Source organism: Morone saxatilis, unplaced genomic scaffold (genome assembly GCF_004916995.1).
Source record: "Morone saxatilis isolate NCDOM2014 unplaced genomic scaffold, NCSU_SB_2.0 Contig17, whole genome shotgun sequence".
Taxonomy (NCBI): Eukaryota; Metazoa; Chordata; class Actinopteri; family Moronidae; genus Morone; species Morone saxatilis.
Window position 1 is genome coordinate 20919861 of NW_023339729.1, and position 18615 is coordinate 20938475.

Consider the following 18615-nt stretch of genomic DNA (forward strand, 5'->3'; position numbering starts at 1 on the left):
GTGTCATGAATGGATATAATGAGTGCTCTGACCTTGGAGTGGGTGATGGACAGGGTGTCCACCCATACGCGCCAGCCGCCCCACTCATATTTGATGGCGTGATAGAGCAGGATGCGGAAGATGGCGTACACCATCTCTGTGATTTTCTGCTCCTCACTGTTTCGAGGGTTGATGAAGCACAGAGAGAGCATCCACTCCTGCCACACCGAGCACTGCAGCAAGCTCCTGAAACAATAAAAATAGTACACGGCCATGTGAGGCTGAATGCGAATCCCACTGGCATGTAATCACCGCGTGGACTAGTGTGTGATGTACATCTCGATCCTGTGAAGTGGTCGAAGTCTTACCTGCGGTTCTCTCTGCTGTTATTGAACAGTTTGATCATGTCTGACAGGAAGACCCTGCGCACCTCCATGCTCTCGGGGGATGGGGGAGAGTTCTTCAGCAGAGCAGCTATTACCTTCAGAATTTCTAGAAATATTAACAGAAACAAACACATTCTGTTTCAGGACTGTGCAAAAAATGTTTTTACAGTTACAGAAATTTATTTAGCACTGCCAAAAAAATATCAAAATATGTCTTATCTGTTCAGAATGCATGTTTATGTTTTTGGAATATAATACATTATACTGTAGCAAGTTGTGTTTTTTAGTACTGTAATAAAAAAAATGGATTTGGAAACATTTGGTTTGGAAATAAAACTTGCTTTGCGGCAGAAGCCCGGGAAACTGCACAAATCAACAACTAAATCATACATTGGTCTCAACATGTGCAAATCATTGTGTCACAAACTATCTGAACTCCCAGCTGTACACACCTGAAAATCTGTGCCTGTGGTAAGAAAAACAGAACAGAGGAGAATACAAAAAAAGTCCAGGCCATTGATCTTTATCATACTCTAATGGTTTTGGTATTGTTTCAAACGAGAGATCCAGAGTCACAGGCCCTTCTGGAAGGCTTGGCTTCGGTTAAACCGAGGAGACTGACTGTTTAGATGAATTATCTAGACAATGTCAGTGTCCATTTGCTTTGAGTAGAGAGACGGCGGGGCTTGGATTTCACTTGTCTCTTCAGACCTTGGCGCTAACCGATGCCCCCTTGCCCCGGCAGACGGTTGTGTTGTTTCTACGCCTTAGTCACTCAAATTATGAGTCGCTGAACCTTTACCGCCAGAAAATTACCCCAGCATGTACCGGGAATGAGGATGGAGGGATGGCGTATTCCCTTCTTTTTTCCATTTGCTCTTGGTTCCTTTCCCTTGAGTTAATTTGAGGGAAACGGTACTTCCTCGGTTTGTTTGATTGGCTCTGACGTTACTAAAGACTGCAATCAGGGGGCCATTTTGGGAGTTTGTCGCAGATTAAATCAAGAGAATGCACGGCAAAGGAGAAACAGACCACCGCTCTATGTTCCATAGAATGTGCTCACATGTACAAACCCATACAAGGTTTCTATGATATATACCGCCTGTCTAGGATGGTTGGGTAGGAGGGTTTTTAACACAATAAAGGCTTAAGATAATCAATGTGTGACTACAGCAGGACCTTGTCAGATTAAGGCTGGTTGGAAGTAAACCTTGGTTGTGATTATACAAGTGCTTGGATTTTAAACTGATTAAAGCTGTTTTGCAAGTGTTTGCACGAAGGTGCATGTATGTGTCGAAGCACCAGTATAAAAGAGAGAGGGATGTTTTCTTTTCTTTGTTGAAATGAATACATAAGATTTCAGCATATGAAAAGATTGTGTGAGCTGACGTGAAATTGGAGGTAAATAACGGCCTGAAAACATAAGATGGGAACACTGATCAAAGCCTGGAGCTGCAGTTTAAGCTTGTTATGCTGCCGCATATAAAAAATGAGCCTACTGGTAATGATGCACTGGTAGAAAAATATATATATTTTTATACAGATTGAATGTATGCATTATGTGTGTGTGTGTGCGCGCGCGCGCGCGCGTGCGTCTGTGTGTGAGTATATAGTAATACAGTAGATCCACATAGATATGCACATTATGTGTGCATTTAAATATTCTTTACTTTTACATTAAGTCATAAATATTATTCAAAAATCTATGTAAATTTCAGTTTTGAGCAACTAATATTTAAATTATATTTTTAATTATAATACACATAATATTACATATTAACACAATACACAAGTTTGATGTTAAAATATAAAAACGAAATTAGATAATACCGAAATATTGCAACATCCACAAAATACATATAAATACTGTATAAATATTATATGATTTAACCTAATTAGAATTAGCATTAAACAAAAACGCCTAATACACTTAAATGCAATTAAAAATTTTATTAAATGCATACAAACCCAACACTTTTTGGATTAAGTGCAATTTCATTAAATTGATCTTTCCTTTATATGCAAATGAATCCTGACACTACATGGTACAGACTTCCAATAAAACTAGCAGATGTGTGTACATTTGTCACACAAAGCGTTTGCACCATCCTCATGCTAGCTTTACATCTGACGTTAGGTTGTATGAAAATACCCTCTGGCTGCAAAATTTATGTCGTTCATTTGTTTGACTGTATATAGCGATCACACAGTTCCACGGGGAATTATCCTCTAGTGCAGTATGGAGCAATAGGTATGTAGAGGGTATGCTGCAGAGAATGATTTAGGAGAGTAGTGTGGCGCAGAGGAGGCACTTACGTGGGTTGAGAATCTTCACAGTGGAGTCGGGGTCCGGATGCTGTTTATGGATCACTTGAGTGCAGATCTGCTCTGTAAGAATCTACCAGGGGACAGAGCGGGGATTCAAGTCATAAATATCCACATCGGTCTTAACAATAACAGAGAAACACAAAACCACACCAAACTATGGATACACAAAGCTCTGTATATGTATCACTATTGTGTCGTATATGGCTGCATAATTGTCAAATCAGGTTTCTGCAGGTGGTCAGCCATACAATTTATTATTGCAACAAACTTAAATTATATTGTCATGTTAACATAATAAAGGAAAAAAAACTAGATAAAGAAAGATCAATTAAATAGAAACAAAATAAATATTGCCATGCACTTTCACTGAGAGGTTTTTACTGTATGTAACTGTTGTCTATGAGGATTATTTCAGTCCTATAAGCACAGGCCTGGAGTGTGTATGCGTCTGCAGAGGACTGACCTCAAAGAGCACGTTATAGGTTGTCATGGTGAAGTGGCTGGAGTGGAGCATCAGGCGTTCGGTGAGCAGGGAGAAGAGGCCATGACTCAGCATGACCTCAGCTTTCCTCCTGATCAGAATATTAGAAGGTCAAAGGTCAGTCAGTAAACATCAGTATTTGCAATGTAGCACCTGTTATACAAATACACTGAAACACCACAACTAATGTATTTTTGAAAAGTCATATTGAATCATATTGAGAAAGTCCTGCAATATCGTACATTTTGAGAAATGACGGGCAAAATCTGGGGTTTCTGATGAGTCAAATAACTGCAGCAATAGGAATCTGTTGCAGCATAAATCAGCAGAGCTCCAGCTGACTTTTGACATGGAGGAAATGAAAAAGAGAAACCCTGCTGACTAAGTAAGAGCAGTTCTTCACAGAAGAGTCTTCGTCACTTTCATCTCTGATCATGGATCAACTTCAATTTGAGCATTGTAGCTCAGCTAAAAAAGGATTGTTTGCAGTCAATCTCGCATCTGGATGACAGGGCTTAAAAACTGTTGCCAAGGCAGTGCAAGAGTCATTTCTAGTACTCTTATTTCACCATAGGGTGCAAAGACTATAACTGGTGGTTATTAGTGAAAATTAAGTGATGAACGGCTTTTCAATATGAACTAGCTCTCATTACGTTACCATCCAAAATAACACTGGTGCACAACTGAACTGAATTTGACTGCTCCTTCCCGCAAAAAGACAGCTCACAACTGACACATGCTGTATACATCAAAAGAACGGTCAAAATGACCATAAAGAAAGGGTAGTTGAATACACGATAATTATTTTTTATTTTTGTCCGTAACTGGATAGAGAATTAACAGAACCCGTTTTAATTGTGTTATTTAAATGTAGCTGTATGATGAGATTTTTCTGCATACTTTTATTATTATAATTATCATTATTTTATTTTACAGTCTTTCACTATAAGAACATTAAAGAACACGGTCTTTTAAAAATTATATCTACATAAAAAAAATTAATAACTAGTATAAGCAACTACAGAGAAATTCAGACCAATTTGAAAAATTCTGTTCCCTCTCCGCTATAAATAATTATATGATTACTTTTATAACTGTTAAAATTGTGTGCAAATTACAATTATATACTCTGGGAAAACAGTGGCAAAGATTGTTTTCTTTGTGACTGTACTTACTTTTGTGGCATGTGTTTCAGAAAGTAGCCCATTACTTTGAGTGTCTGCACTCTTATCCCTTCGCTTTTTGAGGCCAAAAGCTTGTAAATCACACTGGGGGAAAAAACAACATTAAATCAAATTAAATTAAATTTTTAAAAAAATATTTTAAAATCAATAGTTATAGAAATGTATACAGTTATGCTTTTCTAATTAAACAAATTTTTTAAAAAAACAACAGAATCCACAATATAAAGTGTTACATAAAACTACAATGACTGAAAGAAAGAAATGTAAAATAATCAGCTCCATCTTTGACCATTTACTTTTAAGCAAAAACAAAACTAAATCTGCATATAATAAAAACAGTGATAAGTACCGAATCCCGTTGCGCTGGTCAAAGGCCTGGACCATGGACCCAGGATGTTCAGACATCAGAGCCACCAACAACTGCAGTACATCCATGAGGTTGTCATCCTGTGGGACAGAGAAGAAGGGTCTTGAGGCTATTTTGGCATTCAAGGAGAGCAGTGGGAAAAATACTGCATTTAATGAGGCTGAAGCGAGTCAGCTTTTTAGGGCATATTTTAAATTATGAGAACCTCTTAGTCAGCTGTAATACATACATCAAAAGCATCTGAACTAAAGAATTGCAATATGTACTCTATAAAATGAAGGGCTACTACATGTTGGTGGTTTTTTTCCAGACAATGTTGTAATCACTCTTTATTCTGACAAGGTTCAGTGCGTTACTGACTGATCTGAGTGATTCAGTTGCTATGCATCACTCCACTGTAAACAAAACCACTTCTGTCAAGACCTCTGACTGGAAGACTTGGAAAAATAACAAGGAACAGTGATGCTGCCTTTAGCAACAGCAATTGCTCTAGCTTTGCATATCAGATGGTGGGAAGACTCAGTACAGTACAGTTGTGTTATGTTGCCATCTGGTGGCGAGTTCTCTGCTGGTCAGTGCTGCATGAACAACAGTACACGTGCCTACCTCATGCATAGTAAGGAGGTAGTTGAGGATACTCTGCAGTTCGTCTTCCTTCACTCCATGATCCTTGAATATAAACACAAATTATTTCAGAGTTGTTTCACAAAAGTCCCCAATGTTTTACTCTGTATTTGCCCCCATTACATACAGAATATATAGATGTTAGATCCTTTCCATAAAATCAGGTTTTCCCACTTACCATTAACTAGGTTAAATAATGTTTTGATTGTTGATTGATTGAATTGTTGGTTGAATTGATTGCATTTGCTGTTTTAAGATGCAGCAGCTAGTTTGGTATTAAGCATAGTGGATATTCTTGGCACCATTAACAATCAAACTCCAACTCCATTGCAATTAGAGAGCACCAGCAAGTACACAGAAAAGACACATATCACTGGTCCGTCTGGTTTTGGCATCATGAACTTACTTTCATTATGAGCTGCTTGACAAACAGCAACAGAAAGGCTCGCAAAGAAAAGATCTCCTTCTGGTTTGGCCTCGGACCATCTGAAACAGCAAACAATGGCTGTTAAAGGTAGCTAATAAATGAGCAACTGGGATAAGTGATGAAATTAGAAGATGATCAATCTATTTATTTTTTTTTTTGTAAAAGTATGTGTGCGTCCATAGTTTTCTATATGCATGTGAAATCTGTACATATATTTGAAAGGAGAGCCAGATAAGGAATGGGAACCGAATACATCAGCATGGTGCCACCACTGCTTCACATTATATATCCTTATCCATTATATATTTCTGTATTTTGTGTGCACTCTCACCAAGGCCTTTGGGTACGACTCCACTGCGATCCTGTGGGTTGATAACCCAGTAGTAGTATTTCAGTGTATGCATGACCTGAAGTACAGTGCCCACCCTGCGAATGGTGTTGTAGATGGTCACTGTGCTGATGAACTCAGTTGCCAGGTAAGTGTATAGTGTCAGTTGCACCTGCGAAATATAAAGCACATATGAAAACACACATACACACAGACGCTTGCTTCTTAGTTTGAGTGGAATAATCTAGTTTTAGTGTGTCCTAGCTTTTAGTTCCTATGAGAAGAAAGCAGAGGCTTCTAAGTCCCTAAGGGTTATAGGCAAGTCATTCTCATTTAAATAGCAGTCACTGAGTCACAGGTGGAGGGATAACATTGCACCCAGAGCTGAACCATGAAACACTGAAAATAAAAAGTAGGGCGAAACCATACAGAGCAAGAGAGGGTGATTATGACTGTGCAGGTCTGTGTGAGTGTGCACATCTGTATATAGTAACCGATGTGTGTGTGTGTGTGTGTGTGTGTGTGTATTTTATCTACATGTGTACACGCTTATCTCCATCTTTCTAAATGTAACCAAATGCAGAAGAATGTGCTGCTGTGTGTATGTGTTTCTTCATGTTACCTTGGCTGGGGCATGGATCCAGATTGCAGGGTTGAACAGAATGTGGTCGCACAGCTGCTTGAGTAGCAGGATGCCATTCTGCAAGTTGCTAAGGTATCTGGAAAAGGCCAGCACAATGTCCAGGACTGGCCGAGTCACGTGCACCTTGGAAGACTGGAGCACAGGCAGGGAGACAGAAAGTGCCACAATGGGAGGTGGAAAAACAAAAACAAAGGAGAGCATGATTTGTCAGTAAAAGGAGTCAAAGGGGAGGGGAAGGGCACATGCAGAGAAAGATGAGGAGAAGCTCCTCTTCTGCCTAACAAGCACACAAGCCAGCTGTGACCTCCAAAATACAGCTGAGGGAAAACAAAGTCTGTCTCATATTAAGTGTTGGTGTTAGTGTGTGCCTGTGTTAGTGTGTTTGTGGTGTTAAGGGAATCAAGATCGGCCTTATTACTCGACTGGGTTCATTATGTGCTGCTACTGGTATGGGAGGATGGCTCTCTTGTGTATTTCTTTGCCAGCTGAGCCAATTTGTGTTTGTCTCACCTTCTCCAAAGTGTAGCCAATGACGAGAAAGCCTTTGCAGGCCAGGACCTGCTCTTGCATAGCCACTGAGTTCTTCAAGAGCTCCATCACAAAGGATAGCAAAGTGCAGCTAAGAGGGCCACCAGACAGACAAACAGTGAGAGAGAGAGAGAGAGACATGAGTTAGACAGTGACAATAATCTATGTAAGCTGCTGACACAGCCCTGAGTGTGAAGGGCATATCCTACATGAAATGTGATTGAATGAGGGTGTCGTGTCCCCATTGTGTTAGCAGGACACATTCTAGTTAGCATCACCTTGAGGCAGCAGACGCAACAACGCTGCAATTTATAGACAAGATGGCCTCTCAGCTTTCAAGCTCAGCATTACATCAGAAGTTGAAAATAAAAAAACCAACTGCTTTTAAAAACTTGACAGTGGTATGGCCAAATGTTAGACAGGCATAAACAATTGTTGACAGACAGCGGTGTTACCTGTAAAGCCAGCAGTAATAGACTGAAAATAGTAGACGCATGAGTTGTCTGTGTACAAGCCATATAAGGCACTGATATTGTAAACTTTTATTTCAGCTTAACAAAATGTTATTTTAGATCAGTAAATGTTCCGTTCACCATTAGGATCCATTTCTCTAAGCACACAGCTCCTACACTCTAATCTGAGAGGGAACACTGGGTCCAATATCACCTTACAAATAAGGTTAATACTGGCCTAATCATCTCATATACAGCATTTTTTTACAGTATATAAGGGGTACTCCAGTGATTTATTATTGTGTGGATGAGAAACAAAAAGAAAGGTCATAACAGAAGTTGTAGAGATCATGGTATCTTCACTTCTAGCTCTTATAGGTAGAGTTGCAAAGAGACTAGACACTACATTTCCCATGAAGCAGCTTGATGGCACCCTTTCTTAGACCCTCCCTGCCTGGTAAATTCCTACATCTTTCAAACTACACACCTCCAGTCTGTAATGCCTTCGTTTAAAGATTTGTAGTGAAGTGTAGGTGTTACAGGTTGTAATGGAAAAAATTGGAAAGTGTCAGCAGAATATTCATCACACACATACACACACACACACACACACACACACACACACACATCAGGATTACCACACAATCGTAACTCTTGAGCAAACTAGCCTTAATATTCACACTTTTTATTTGATATACCATCATAATGGGTTGATACAATAAAACAAAATCCTGATTTAGTGAAGGGTAAACAAGAACTAAAAATTGTTTTCCATGAAAGAGTGTATGTGTTTGTGTGCGTTTACCAGACGGAGGTGTCCAGCTCGTGGCTGGAGGGCTGGCAATGATCCAGCTGTGCAAACAGAGGGAAGAGGACCTGCACGCCTCCAATAGAGTGTATGCCGCTCTGGACTGAGTGAGTCACCACGGCCTTCACGTCCTACCGAAACAAACACACATATGGGTCACACAGATATTTGCTATAATAATCACAGCGAAGTGCAATTAATTACATTTGTCTGTTGAATAAGTATTTGCAAGTAGTTGCATAGTGATGCGAATTGCAAATGTTGATTTGTTATCTGCTTTTTATACTTAATGGCACATTTCTATTGCCAACATATTTTTTATAGCTTCCATAATAAATAAAAGTTGCAGAATGTTTGAGAGGGTAAATACAATACAATTGAGTGTTTTGTATCTTTTGTTGACTTGTGATTTAAACATGTTGAAAACAAAAGATGAGGCAAAATTGATAATCTTTTGATTGGTAGTCTGGTGCAAGAGCTGGTGTCTGTGTTGTATGTTGCGACACAAACAGTGGCTTGGCGAAAGTTTTTCCTCTCTATAGGATTGGAATTTTTGAGCGTGGCAGAAGAAAATATAGGTCACATATTCATTCATATTTCACACTGCTGCACACTGTGTGTGTGTGTGTGTGTGTGTGTGTGTGTGTGTGTGTGTGTGTGTATATATAAGAGTTTTTTTGTGGTGGAGGGAGCGTATGTTTGTGTGGCAGCAAAAGCCTCTCTTACAAAGGAAGCATTTTCTTTGATGAGAGGGCATGAGAGAAAACTCAATTAGTGCTTGAGAAAAGAAAACTCGACATGACTGAAGAAACGGCATTGTGTGTGGTGTGGGTGTGTGTATTTGTAAGCAGCATATGTAAAACATCCACTAGGTTCTCTACCTACCTCTACCGGAAAAATGCACAATTAACAGAAGGGAGTTCCAAACTAAATCTCAGTCCAAGAGAAGGCTAATTCCATAATTATAGCACCAGGATGGCATTTTCAGCAGCTGCAGCAGTCTGGCTAACTCAACACATTTGCACCTCTGACCTAATGAGGCTATTAAAATGAAAAGATGCCAACTGGGCCACTTTCATTATCGCGGAGGAAGAAAGAATAAAGAGTGGTACCTGTGGAACAGTGGGAGGGAAGGAGCAGGCGTACAGGTGGAGAACAAATTTGCTTTAATGTCGGTGTAACATGGTGACTTCAGGTTTAAATTTAAACAACAGAAATCCTAGAAATATAAATCACAACTCCAAGGGGAATCACCTGGAGCACAAGCTAAATGTTACATTAAAAGGCATAATTACCTGCAACATGAGTGCATGGGGTGAGTGGACAAAAATGGAGGCGTTGTCCTTGGGGGAGGACTCAAGGCAGAGCTGGGCATCTGTGGCCCGAGGGTTATAAGTGAAGGCAATGCTAGAGGACAGCTTGCCATCATAGAGTAATGTCTTATGATGCTCCGCAAACAGCAAGTCACTCTCAGCCTTGTACTTGAATGTGCCCTGAGGAGAAGGAAGAAGAAGATGGAAGACTTTTAGAGGAAGAGAGCATAACACACTTACTGGAAGAATAGAGAGACAGAAAAAAAACTAACTAGTATCACACAAGTGTCTAAATGACAAAATAACAAAAAGGTCAGCTAAGTCCACTAAGATTATGTCAAGCCTAATACTGGGCTCTGCTGTATGTGGACTTAGGTGCCCCTCTTGAATGTGGCCTATTTAAACTACCTGATAAATTATGGACATCCCCCGACTGTGACAATGTATGGACATTTCTGTCACTATAGACACTGGATATTCTGGGAACCATTTTCGTTTTGTATTTTTATTGTATGTTGGTGGAAGTTTTGGGGTGAGGGCTGTGTTTAGTTGCCCAAAAACGTCAAGACTGAAATGAATGTCTGTCCCTATGTTATAGTCCTTAAACTGCAGAACTGGACTGACGAGGTAAATCAAATGCAAAGAATGTATTCTATTGTGTTGTTACAGGTCTCTACTAAATGTAACTATCACAGCGACATCTCAGGTGTATGCCTTCCAACCTGGTAACCCGGACCCAGCTGATAGATAGCCAGGATCTGCGCAGCGCTGAGAGCCTCTCCAAACAGGTAAACTGCCCCCATCTGTCCACAGAACACACGGTTGGCATCGGCTGTCTCAGACGATCCCAGGAAACACTTGTCAAACGTCTGCAGAAGGAGGGAAGGGAAATTTGAGATACCAAAAAAGCAAATAAAACACAGAAATGGACAATTAAAGATGAAAAAAAGGAAGGAAAGGAGAGAGGGTGAAAGGAAGGAGTTAAGACAAGGAGGAAGGATAAACAAGACCAAAAAAAGCAGGAAAGAACAGAGGGTAAAGACGTATCAACACTAGCTATAAATGGCAACACACAGCCTCGAACTATAAGCACACTGTAGCTAACATGATAATGTTCCATCGTTCTCTGGTCATGGCCTGTGAGGCATAAGCAGAAGTGTTGAGGATGATGAGGCCACATCTCGATCAAGCTGCTAATTTTGCTTTCTGACATGCTGACACATCGAGAGGATTATACTGCACCATTGGGGCATTTTCATTCCTAACTAAATTTGATTTAAGAATCTCATATCTCAGCACAACAGAAAGCAATCCTGAGGACTGTGAGTTCATGTGGTGATGTGTGAGAGGTGCAGGGTGTGTATATGTAGTCATTTTCCACTGTACTATCCACGCTACAAGATGGAGAGAATGGTTTCACCCCTGAGCCCTCTGCAAGCAAAGACTGAGATTAGATATATCTCCGAATGAGGCTTGGTGTGAGAGGGAGGTTATCTTTTCAGTTTTTGGTACACATTCCTGTAGCACTATCTGATTCTGAAATTAATATTTGACGGAAAATCTGTTACGTGCACCCACGTGTCAGACCCCCGATGTAGACGATTACAAGACAACAGGTGGAATTGTGGAACCTTGCAAGACGGTTCATGCGGTAATATTTGTGTTTTGCAAATAAACACAGAACCCACCCCTCCATGCAAATGGCCTACATAAAAGGAATAGTTTGAAGTTTTAGGAAATATGTTTATGTGCGTTCTTGTGTTAGCTGTGTGTTAGACTGATACCACTCTTGTCTGTATGGTAAATATGAAACTAAAGGGAGCAGCCATTAGCTTAGCTTAACATAAAGACTATTCATAAACAAATAGTCTTGCTCTGTCCAAAGGTAACTAAATCTGCCTTCAGTTAATGAAACACGTCATGTCTTGTTTTTTTTAATCAGTACAAAAAGCTTAATATTTACCATACACACACGGTTGGTATCAATTTTTTTTCCAACTCTCAGCAAGAAAAGCAAATAAGCTTAATTTTGAAAATGTCAAACAATCTTTTTTATCCAATTATGCATGAAAATGTGTTCAGATATTCAGACATAAATCAGGAAGTTGTGGTGCCCGCTACTGAGTGACAAATAGCAAAAAAGGTTTCAGATTGTTGCTACTTACGTCGCTGGTGTTGACAAACCAGGCGATGTCTCCAAAGGAAGCCAGTTCTCCGTTCACATAGCAGCTAATTTCACTGTTTTTCCAGCGATTGTAGATGTGAACAAGAGTCACCATGTACCACTGCAACAACAAAACAAAGATACTCACAACGGAAATCAATTATTGTACAGTACATCTGGAGTATCCATCACACACAACAACATATCAATAAGTCAGCGTAAGGTGAGAATCTTCTTGCTTACTCAATTAGCCTGATTCCACCATTTTTCAGGACTCTGTCCCCTGAAGCTACAGACCCACCTACTTAGATTTCTAGTTTTCTCCACAGCTTTACAACCAGTGAAATAGGTTACCAATGTTACCACAGTGAAATAGGTTATTATGGTTTCCTCCGGACATGAAAGAATAGGCATTAAAAATAGAGTAAAACATCAACTAAAATGAGTACTGAATCCTCATGGGGTTTACTGAAGTAAGGTGGTGCCTTCATGCCCAGGGGAGGGATGAGGATGTTTCAAATTGTCCACAGGCAAAGTATCTTTATGACTGCAGTGGTCTTCAGCGTGTGCTGTGCCTGGTAGGGACAGAACTGGATAATCCTTCTCTCTCTTATCGCCCTCATTCCTCCTCCTTCTAGTTTTGCTTCTCCCCAGAGTCAGGTAAGATGTGACAGTTCTTTCTTACAGAAAGGTCTAGATTTATTGTGTGAGCATTTGTGTTTGTGTGCATGCATGTGATTAATTATGTGTTTGCTGACATATGATTTCTGTGATCTATTTACAGAGACATTTCCAGCATTTTTATGTGCATGAATATTTAGTTCACCTGGGTTACCAAACATTTCTTTTTTTTGTTCCTTTCGTACCTTCTGTGGTTTGAAGTCGTACTTTACACAGTGCTGGAATCCTTTCCCCTTGGATTTTAATGAGGTCACTATCAAACAGCCGCCCACAAAGTGTGCAGAGTATCCCAGGCCTTTACTCGTGCGGAAACTGAAAACAAATTAAGGGAAAATACAAACACACAGCTTTAGTTTCTGAGTCACTTTCATACAGACTATATTCAAGGGCAACTTGGGTTATATTGTCCAATATTTATTCACTATAAAATTGTCTCAAAAGGATAAAGACAGCAAACAATCATTTCTCAACTTTACAGACTACTCCCATCATTCTCCATGTCCTGGTGAGATGGGGCCCCAATATGTGATTTAGTGAATTAATCTCTTTTTAAAAAGGGCACGAGGCTGAGAAAGCGCCTAATTTAAGATTCTCTCAAGCAGCTTGTTGGCCATCCTCTTGGTTATCATTTTTACAGAAGCCCAAAGCATGAGGGGATAGGAAAGATGGAGGGGGAAACACAAGTGTTTTCCATCTGTGGGGCAGGAGGCTGCACTTCTGCAGCACATTCTTGGGATTCACATGCAGCTAAGCTACATCTTGCTTACACTGTGAGGACATGTACACATGCATATGTCCACACTTAAACATACAACTTACATTTAATCCGCCTGTGTAACACCACCCTCCATGTCCCCTCTCATTATAATGAACAAATGTTTACTACCTCCTTGAGCAATCTGCATTTTATATATAGTATGTGTAAACAAAATTTAAATAACAAACAAAAGGGTTTACGTTTACTGGTCAATGAATGGCACTGTTACATACCAGTACAGGTACGGCTTGTCTTTGTCTACATTGATGTTGTTGAGAGGATCCATGCGGAGCCATGTGTGGAATGTGAACCCATTCTGGTAGGGCCATTTTGCTATAGGAGGCAAGGCTATAGCCTGTTAGGAAGGAAATACCAGAAGAAAACAGAATATGGCATTAAATGTGGGTCCTGGCCAGCTGTGGAACGAAAAGACCCAATGAGCATGAACGAAACACTGTTAGTACAATAGGTTAGTCTGAAAGTAGCCACAAAACGTGTTCGGGCAAAGAAATATCAAGCAAACATGCTCCCCACTGAAAAGTTAGAGACACCTTTGTTCTAAATAACATTTCTGTTTGTGCGTGTTTCCTCCTAGGCCTTCCTACATCATTAACAGGGCAGCACAGGAGGAGGATGGTGCATGTGCTCCTTTCAAACACACTGCTGACAAACACAGTCAAGTACTAACAGAGTTCAGAGCAACCAAATCAGATCGCCCAAGGCGGACTCATTAAAGCAGCATCAACATAGCAATGGAGGGTTACATACAGAAACTGCCAACCACACATACTATGTAAAGGGCCAAACATGGGCTAATGCATTCAGTGGGGCACAGATTTACACACAGGGAGAGACAACTTCCTGTAAGATTCATAGTTTGTAGTATTACTACGTAAGTTCATTCATCTTCATGCCACAATTGTCCATTTGTCCTTTACTCCTACACACAGATAAATCCTGAAGACATTAAATAGATTATGAAGTGCTGAGTTCAGAAGACTTAATTATAGTTTATAATTAATGAATGATCAAAGAGTCAATGTGATCTCCTAAAGGTATGCGAAAATCATCCTGAAATGAACATACTGAGATGTCACACCATATCCTGTGGCAGGAAGAGGGAAAAAAACAACGATGCACCTTTCAAACAATGTGGTAAATGATGAAAGCATGAGCAAAACAATGCATTTGTAAAGTTTCATTGTAGTCAGCACTAAGACTGGAGAAAGCCATAATAGTAGAAAACAGTAGTTGCAAAGAAACTTTAGGTAATGTTATTAGTTTGTTTATATAGCACCTTTCAAAACCTGGGATACAAACAGCTTCTCAAAGGACATACAGACATACAGACATACAGACATACATTATGCCAGGAGAAACATGGCACAAGGAAATTAAAAACAGTTAATAGGATCACAGATCAAATATGGTGTACATGACTCCAGCACTAACCACTTAGAAAAGAAATAGGTCTTCAGTTTTGACTGAAGCAAACTTATATTGATTATATTAATATATAAAAGTAATCTAGATATGCTCTTATCCTGTATGTGTACTTTATTGTGTTTCATCCGATGACACTGGTCATGTGCCATCGTCATGACCATAATCTAATAAATGTTGTTTAATACTTAAATTACCACATTATGCATGCAGGCTGGGGTGGCTGCATTCAAGGGAAAAACCAGAACAGTGCAAGCATGATTTGAATAGTCCAAAGTTGAATGGCAACCACCACAACATCATACATTTTGCCAGACTTTACGTAGACTTTACAGTTTCATCAAAAAGCATGCTCTTAGACACAGCACCGTTTCTAAATACTTTACAACATTTTAGCCAGAGCACAATAGCCTTTGAGGTTTGAGAAGGGTCTGAGTTGGAATGCTGAACTACAAAATTACAGAAAGGATGTGTAAAGCTTATCAATTAGAGAAAAATGGCATGAGTCAGTGAATGGCTGGCACACACAGAAAATCATCTTAGAAAGCACAGTATGAAAGGATTCAGGAGAGATCATCGCATAATATCCGATCTTTCTTTCTCCCTCTATTTATTTATTCATAAGATGAAGAAAAATAGGACTTATTGTAAATCTGAGGAGGCAGTCATGTTGGGGTTACACATTCTGGTAGCTCGCCATTTTTTCCATTAGTATTTAGTGGGAAATCTTGCTGCTCATGTACTCAAACATCAGTCTAACACCAACATCTTAATTAATGCCAGCTCGACATCTCCGTGTAAACACACTAAGAGTTTTTGCATTCTGTGGTGCAGTGTTAGATATTGTGCAGTATACTCACAGCTGCATTTTTCCCTGGAAAGCTGAAGAAGGAGTCAGGGCCATTCCTGTGGGCCATGTACTTTAGAACTGACAAAAGCTTCACTGCATGATGAGGCTGAGGAAAAGAACAACACAACACATTTTTTTAGACAACTGACTGTGTTGATGTCCAAACAGGCATACACATGCACACAAAAGCATAAGAACCCTAGTTACACGCTCACAGTTCATGTATGCAGCCAGAAATTACAAGTACAAGCTTTACCTTTCAGACTCATTAGACTTTGATATTCAGAAATATTTATTTAGCAGCACAATGAGAATTGACTATCTTTATTTACTTTTACTTTTTTAAATGTATTTACTCATTGCAGTAATATGTTGCTCTAACACATAGAATTCCGATATTGGCGGCGGATCAGTGTGAATGACTGTCACAATTATAATTTTCAACCATGTTGTAGTTTATAATGTTCAGTACTACAAGGGGTGATAGTTCAAAGTTCTGCACTCATCCCATTTACCTCATCTCCCCAGATATTTCACAAAAATGTAATGAAGAGAGGAGCGGGAGAGGAGTTGCTTAAGAAAGGGAGAGTGAGGTGAAATTTAGAAGCATAAAAACAACTTGCCCTATTTCCTTGACAACTTGATTAGTGTCAGTGATCAATGGGTTACTTTGCTTCTCTTCCTCGCTTCATCTGTCTTCCCTTGTGTGCCACTGGTTCTGCCTGGATGTAGTAACTTGTCTTCTCTACATGTATCATACATTGTAAGTTCACTGCGGCTATTCCCTTATAGTCACATTCAGCCCAGGCAGTCCACTTTAGAAAACTAATCCTCCACAACTGAGTATTTTGGCTCACACTGTTTTAATGTTGTAGTTTGCATGATCTCATGAACCACTTAATATCAATAATGTACAGCAGCTCTGGATCCAAGACCACTGTTATCTAATGGGCTGGTTTCACATGATTTATCATGTCTATGTAATGAGAGCATTGCCCTGTGCAACAGCAGCAGTTGAAGTGTTGCTAGCACATTCCTCATGCTGGTCCCAGACAACCAAGACCGTGGCATGACTGACTCACCCACTGGCCTTTCTCCCCCTGCAGCTTGCTGAAGAAAAGCTTCAGCTCTTTGACTGTGATGCTGTAGCTGGCGAGCACGCCCAACATGTCCACCAGTAGGTCTGCAAGACGCACACAAAAACATACACACAAAGTAGAGAAAAGAGGTTAAACCAAAAAAACAAACTACTAAACATGGCACAGAAAGACAGATAAAATATAATAATCTACTCTAAAAGTGAGGGAAAGCTCCAAGTGGCCGCAGTTTGCTAAAAAAAAAAAAGTGTGTCTATAATATTTAATCATTAACAAGAACCATCCATGAGGTTGTACATGATCTTAGTTAGTTTACTAAGAAAGTATGAAACTCACAGTTATTATAATCTTTATTGGCATTTTGATAATCTCAATATTACAATGATGCCACAGCTACCAGAAGCTAAGCAGCTAAAATGAATCTGACAGAAAAGTAGGGTGAGCAAGACCCAAGTTAAAAAACGGTAGACTTGAAATAGACAGGGCAGTCTGGCAGTCCCAGCTACTGTGCCGCCTGTTTCATTAGTTATTACTGACTAATGATGAGGCATAGTGTGAGATCTATGACTAGTGTGCACATAGACTACCCTTGGTTTAATCTACCAAATATAAAGATGAGTGGCAGTTACATGTGGCATTTCTTGCTCATAAGTAATAAAGCTCAGCTTTTCCATTCTGTCCAACAAAATCACATATTTCAGAAAATTATGTGAAGAGGAAAAGACGTCTTTTTCTACAATATAGTAAGTACACAAAAAAAGGATGAAGTCGCTGATCTTAAAATATAATATATGAGGCATTTTAATCTGCAAATGTGAATCAATAAAAAGATTTTTCACCAGTTATATGTAACTGCTTTTATGAATGACTTTATAAACAAGTTAGCACATACAGATTTGTAGAGTAGTGAATATTACTATAACCATTACTTTCAGCTGCCTAGTAACTGCTGGGCAATATCACCCTTGCTTGACTGCACAAACCCTCCAGGCCAGCACTGTTCTAGCCAGCAAAAGTTCACTGAGCCGAACATTGTAGGATTAATTTGTACTAATTTGCAGATGGGCAACAGACTAGACTGAGAGTCAGGGGAGACTGTACAGAATGATTGTGTCTGCTTTTACTGCAATACATCACAGAGTGAGCAACAATAGAGGATTAAATCATTCATGAGGCTATTGTATAAGAGAAGAGTTTAGAAAAAGTTTCTTTATTCATATTGCTACTTTGATTGCTGAAGTTGTAGTTGCACCCCCTCAACACAGAGGTCAAAGCAAAGGCTCATCAACAAAACATTCTCTTCTGGAGGTGGTAAGGATTCAGAGTAATGTCAAGCACAGTTCAGCAGTACTTGCTATCATTAGGACTTAAAGCCGCATAGTCTTTTCCATTGCTACACAAACCAGCTTCCTTTAACGTTTCAAAAACTAAATGGAATTAAATGGCCTCAGATGAGTTTGATTTTATTCCCGTAATGTAATAGAGAACGTTACGGCCTACGACTCCAAATTCAAGAAATTAAAGGGAGTTTTTCTACAACGTGCTGTTCTTTGTACCTGCGATCATGCTGTCCGTGGTGGCTATACGCTGGAGCACCTCCTGGATGAGCGCCACATCAGTGCACGCTTGCAGGTTGCGGACGCTCTTCTTGAGGATGGCGGTGAAGATGCTCCAGACCTCGGCCTGACAGGTGGGCTCACATTTGTCTAACAGCTCCACCATGCACACGATGCTCTCGGGTTCCTGGATGATGAAGTTCATCTCCAGGTCAAACT

The 18615-nt window shown here is 39.8% G+C and overlaps 1 protein-coding gene across 1 annotated transcript in view; it reads right to left on the minus strand.

Moving 5' to 3' along the window:
- Window positions 1-18615, minus strand: part of lrba (LPS responsive beige-like anchor protein) — a gene marked incomplete at its 5' end in the record, with an annotated part of 190396 nt that overhangs the window by 147027 nt on the left and 24754 nt on the right. The window contains 20 exon segments of the mRNA XM_035660012.1: window positions 33-225; window positions 348-471; window positions 2682-2763; window positions 3157-3265; window positions 4350-4442; window positions 4708-4805; window positions 5332-5394; window positions 5756-5835; window positions 6108-6276; window positions 6727-6879; window positions 7258-7366; window positions 8533-8666; window positions 9831-10028; window positions 10571-10717; window positions 12014-12133; window positions 12879-13005; window positions 13684-13805; window positions 15754-15849; window positions 16826-16926; window positions 18397-18615. Of these exon segments, the coding sequence (XP_035515905.1) occupies window positions 33-225; window positions 348-471; window positions 2682-2763; window positions 3157-3265; window positions 4350-4442; window positions 4708-4805; window positions 5332-5394; window positions 5756-5835; window positions 6108-6276; window positions 6727-6879; window positions 7258-7366; window positions 8533-8666; window positions 9831-10028; window positions 10571-10717; window positions 12014-12133; window positions 12879-13005; window positions 13684-13805; window positions 15754-15849; window positions 16826-16926; window positions 18397-18615 (2537 nt within the window).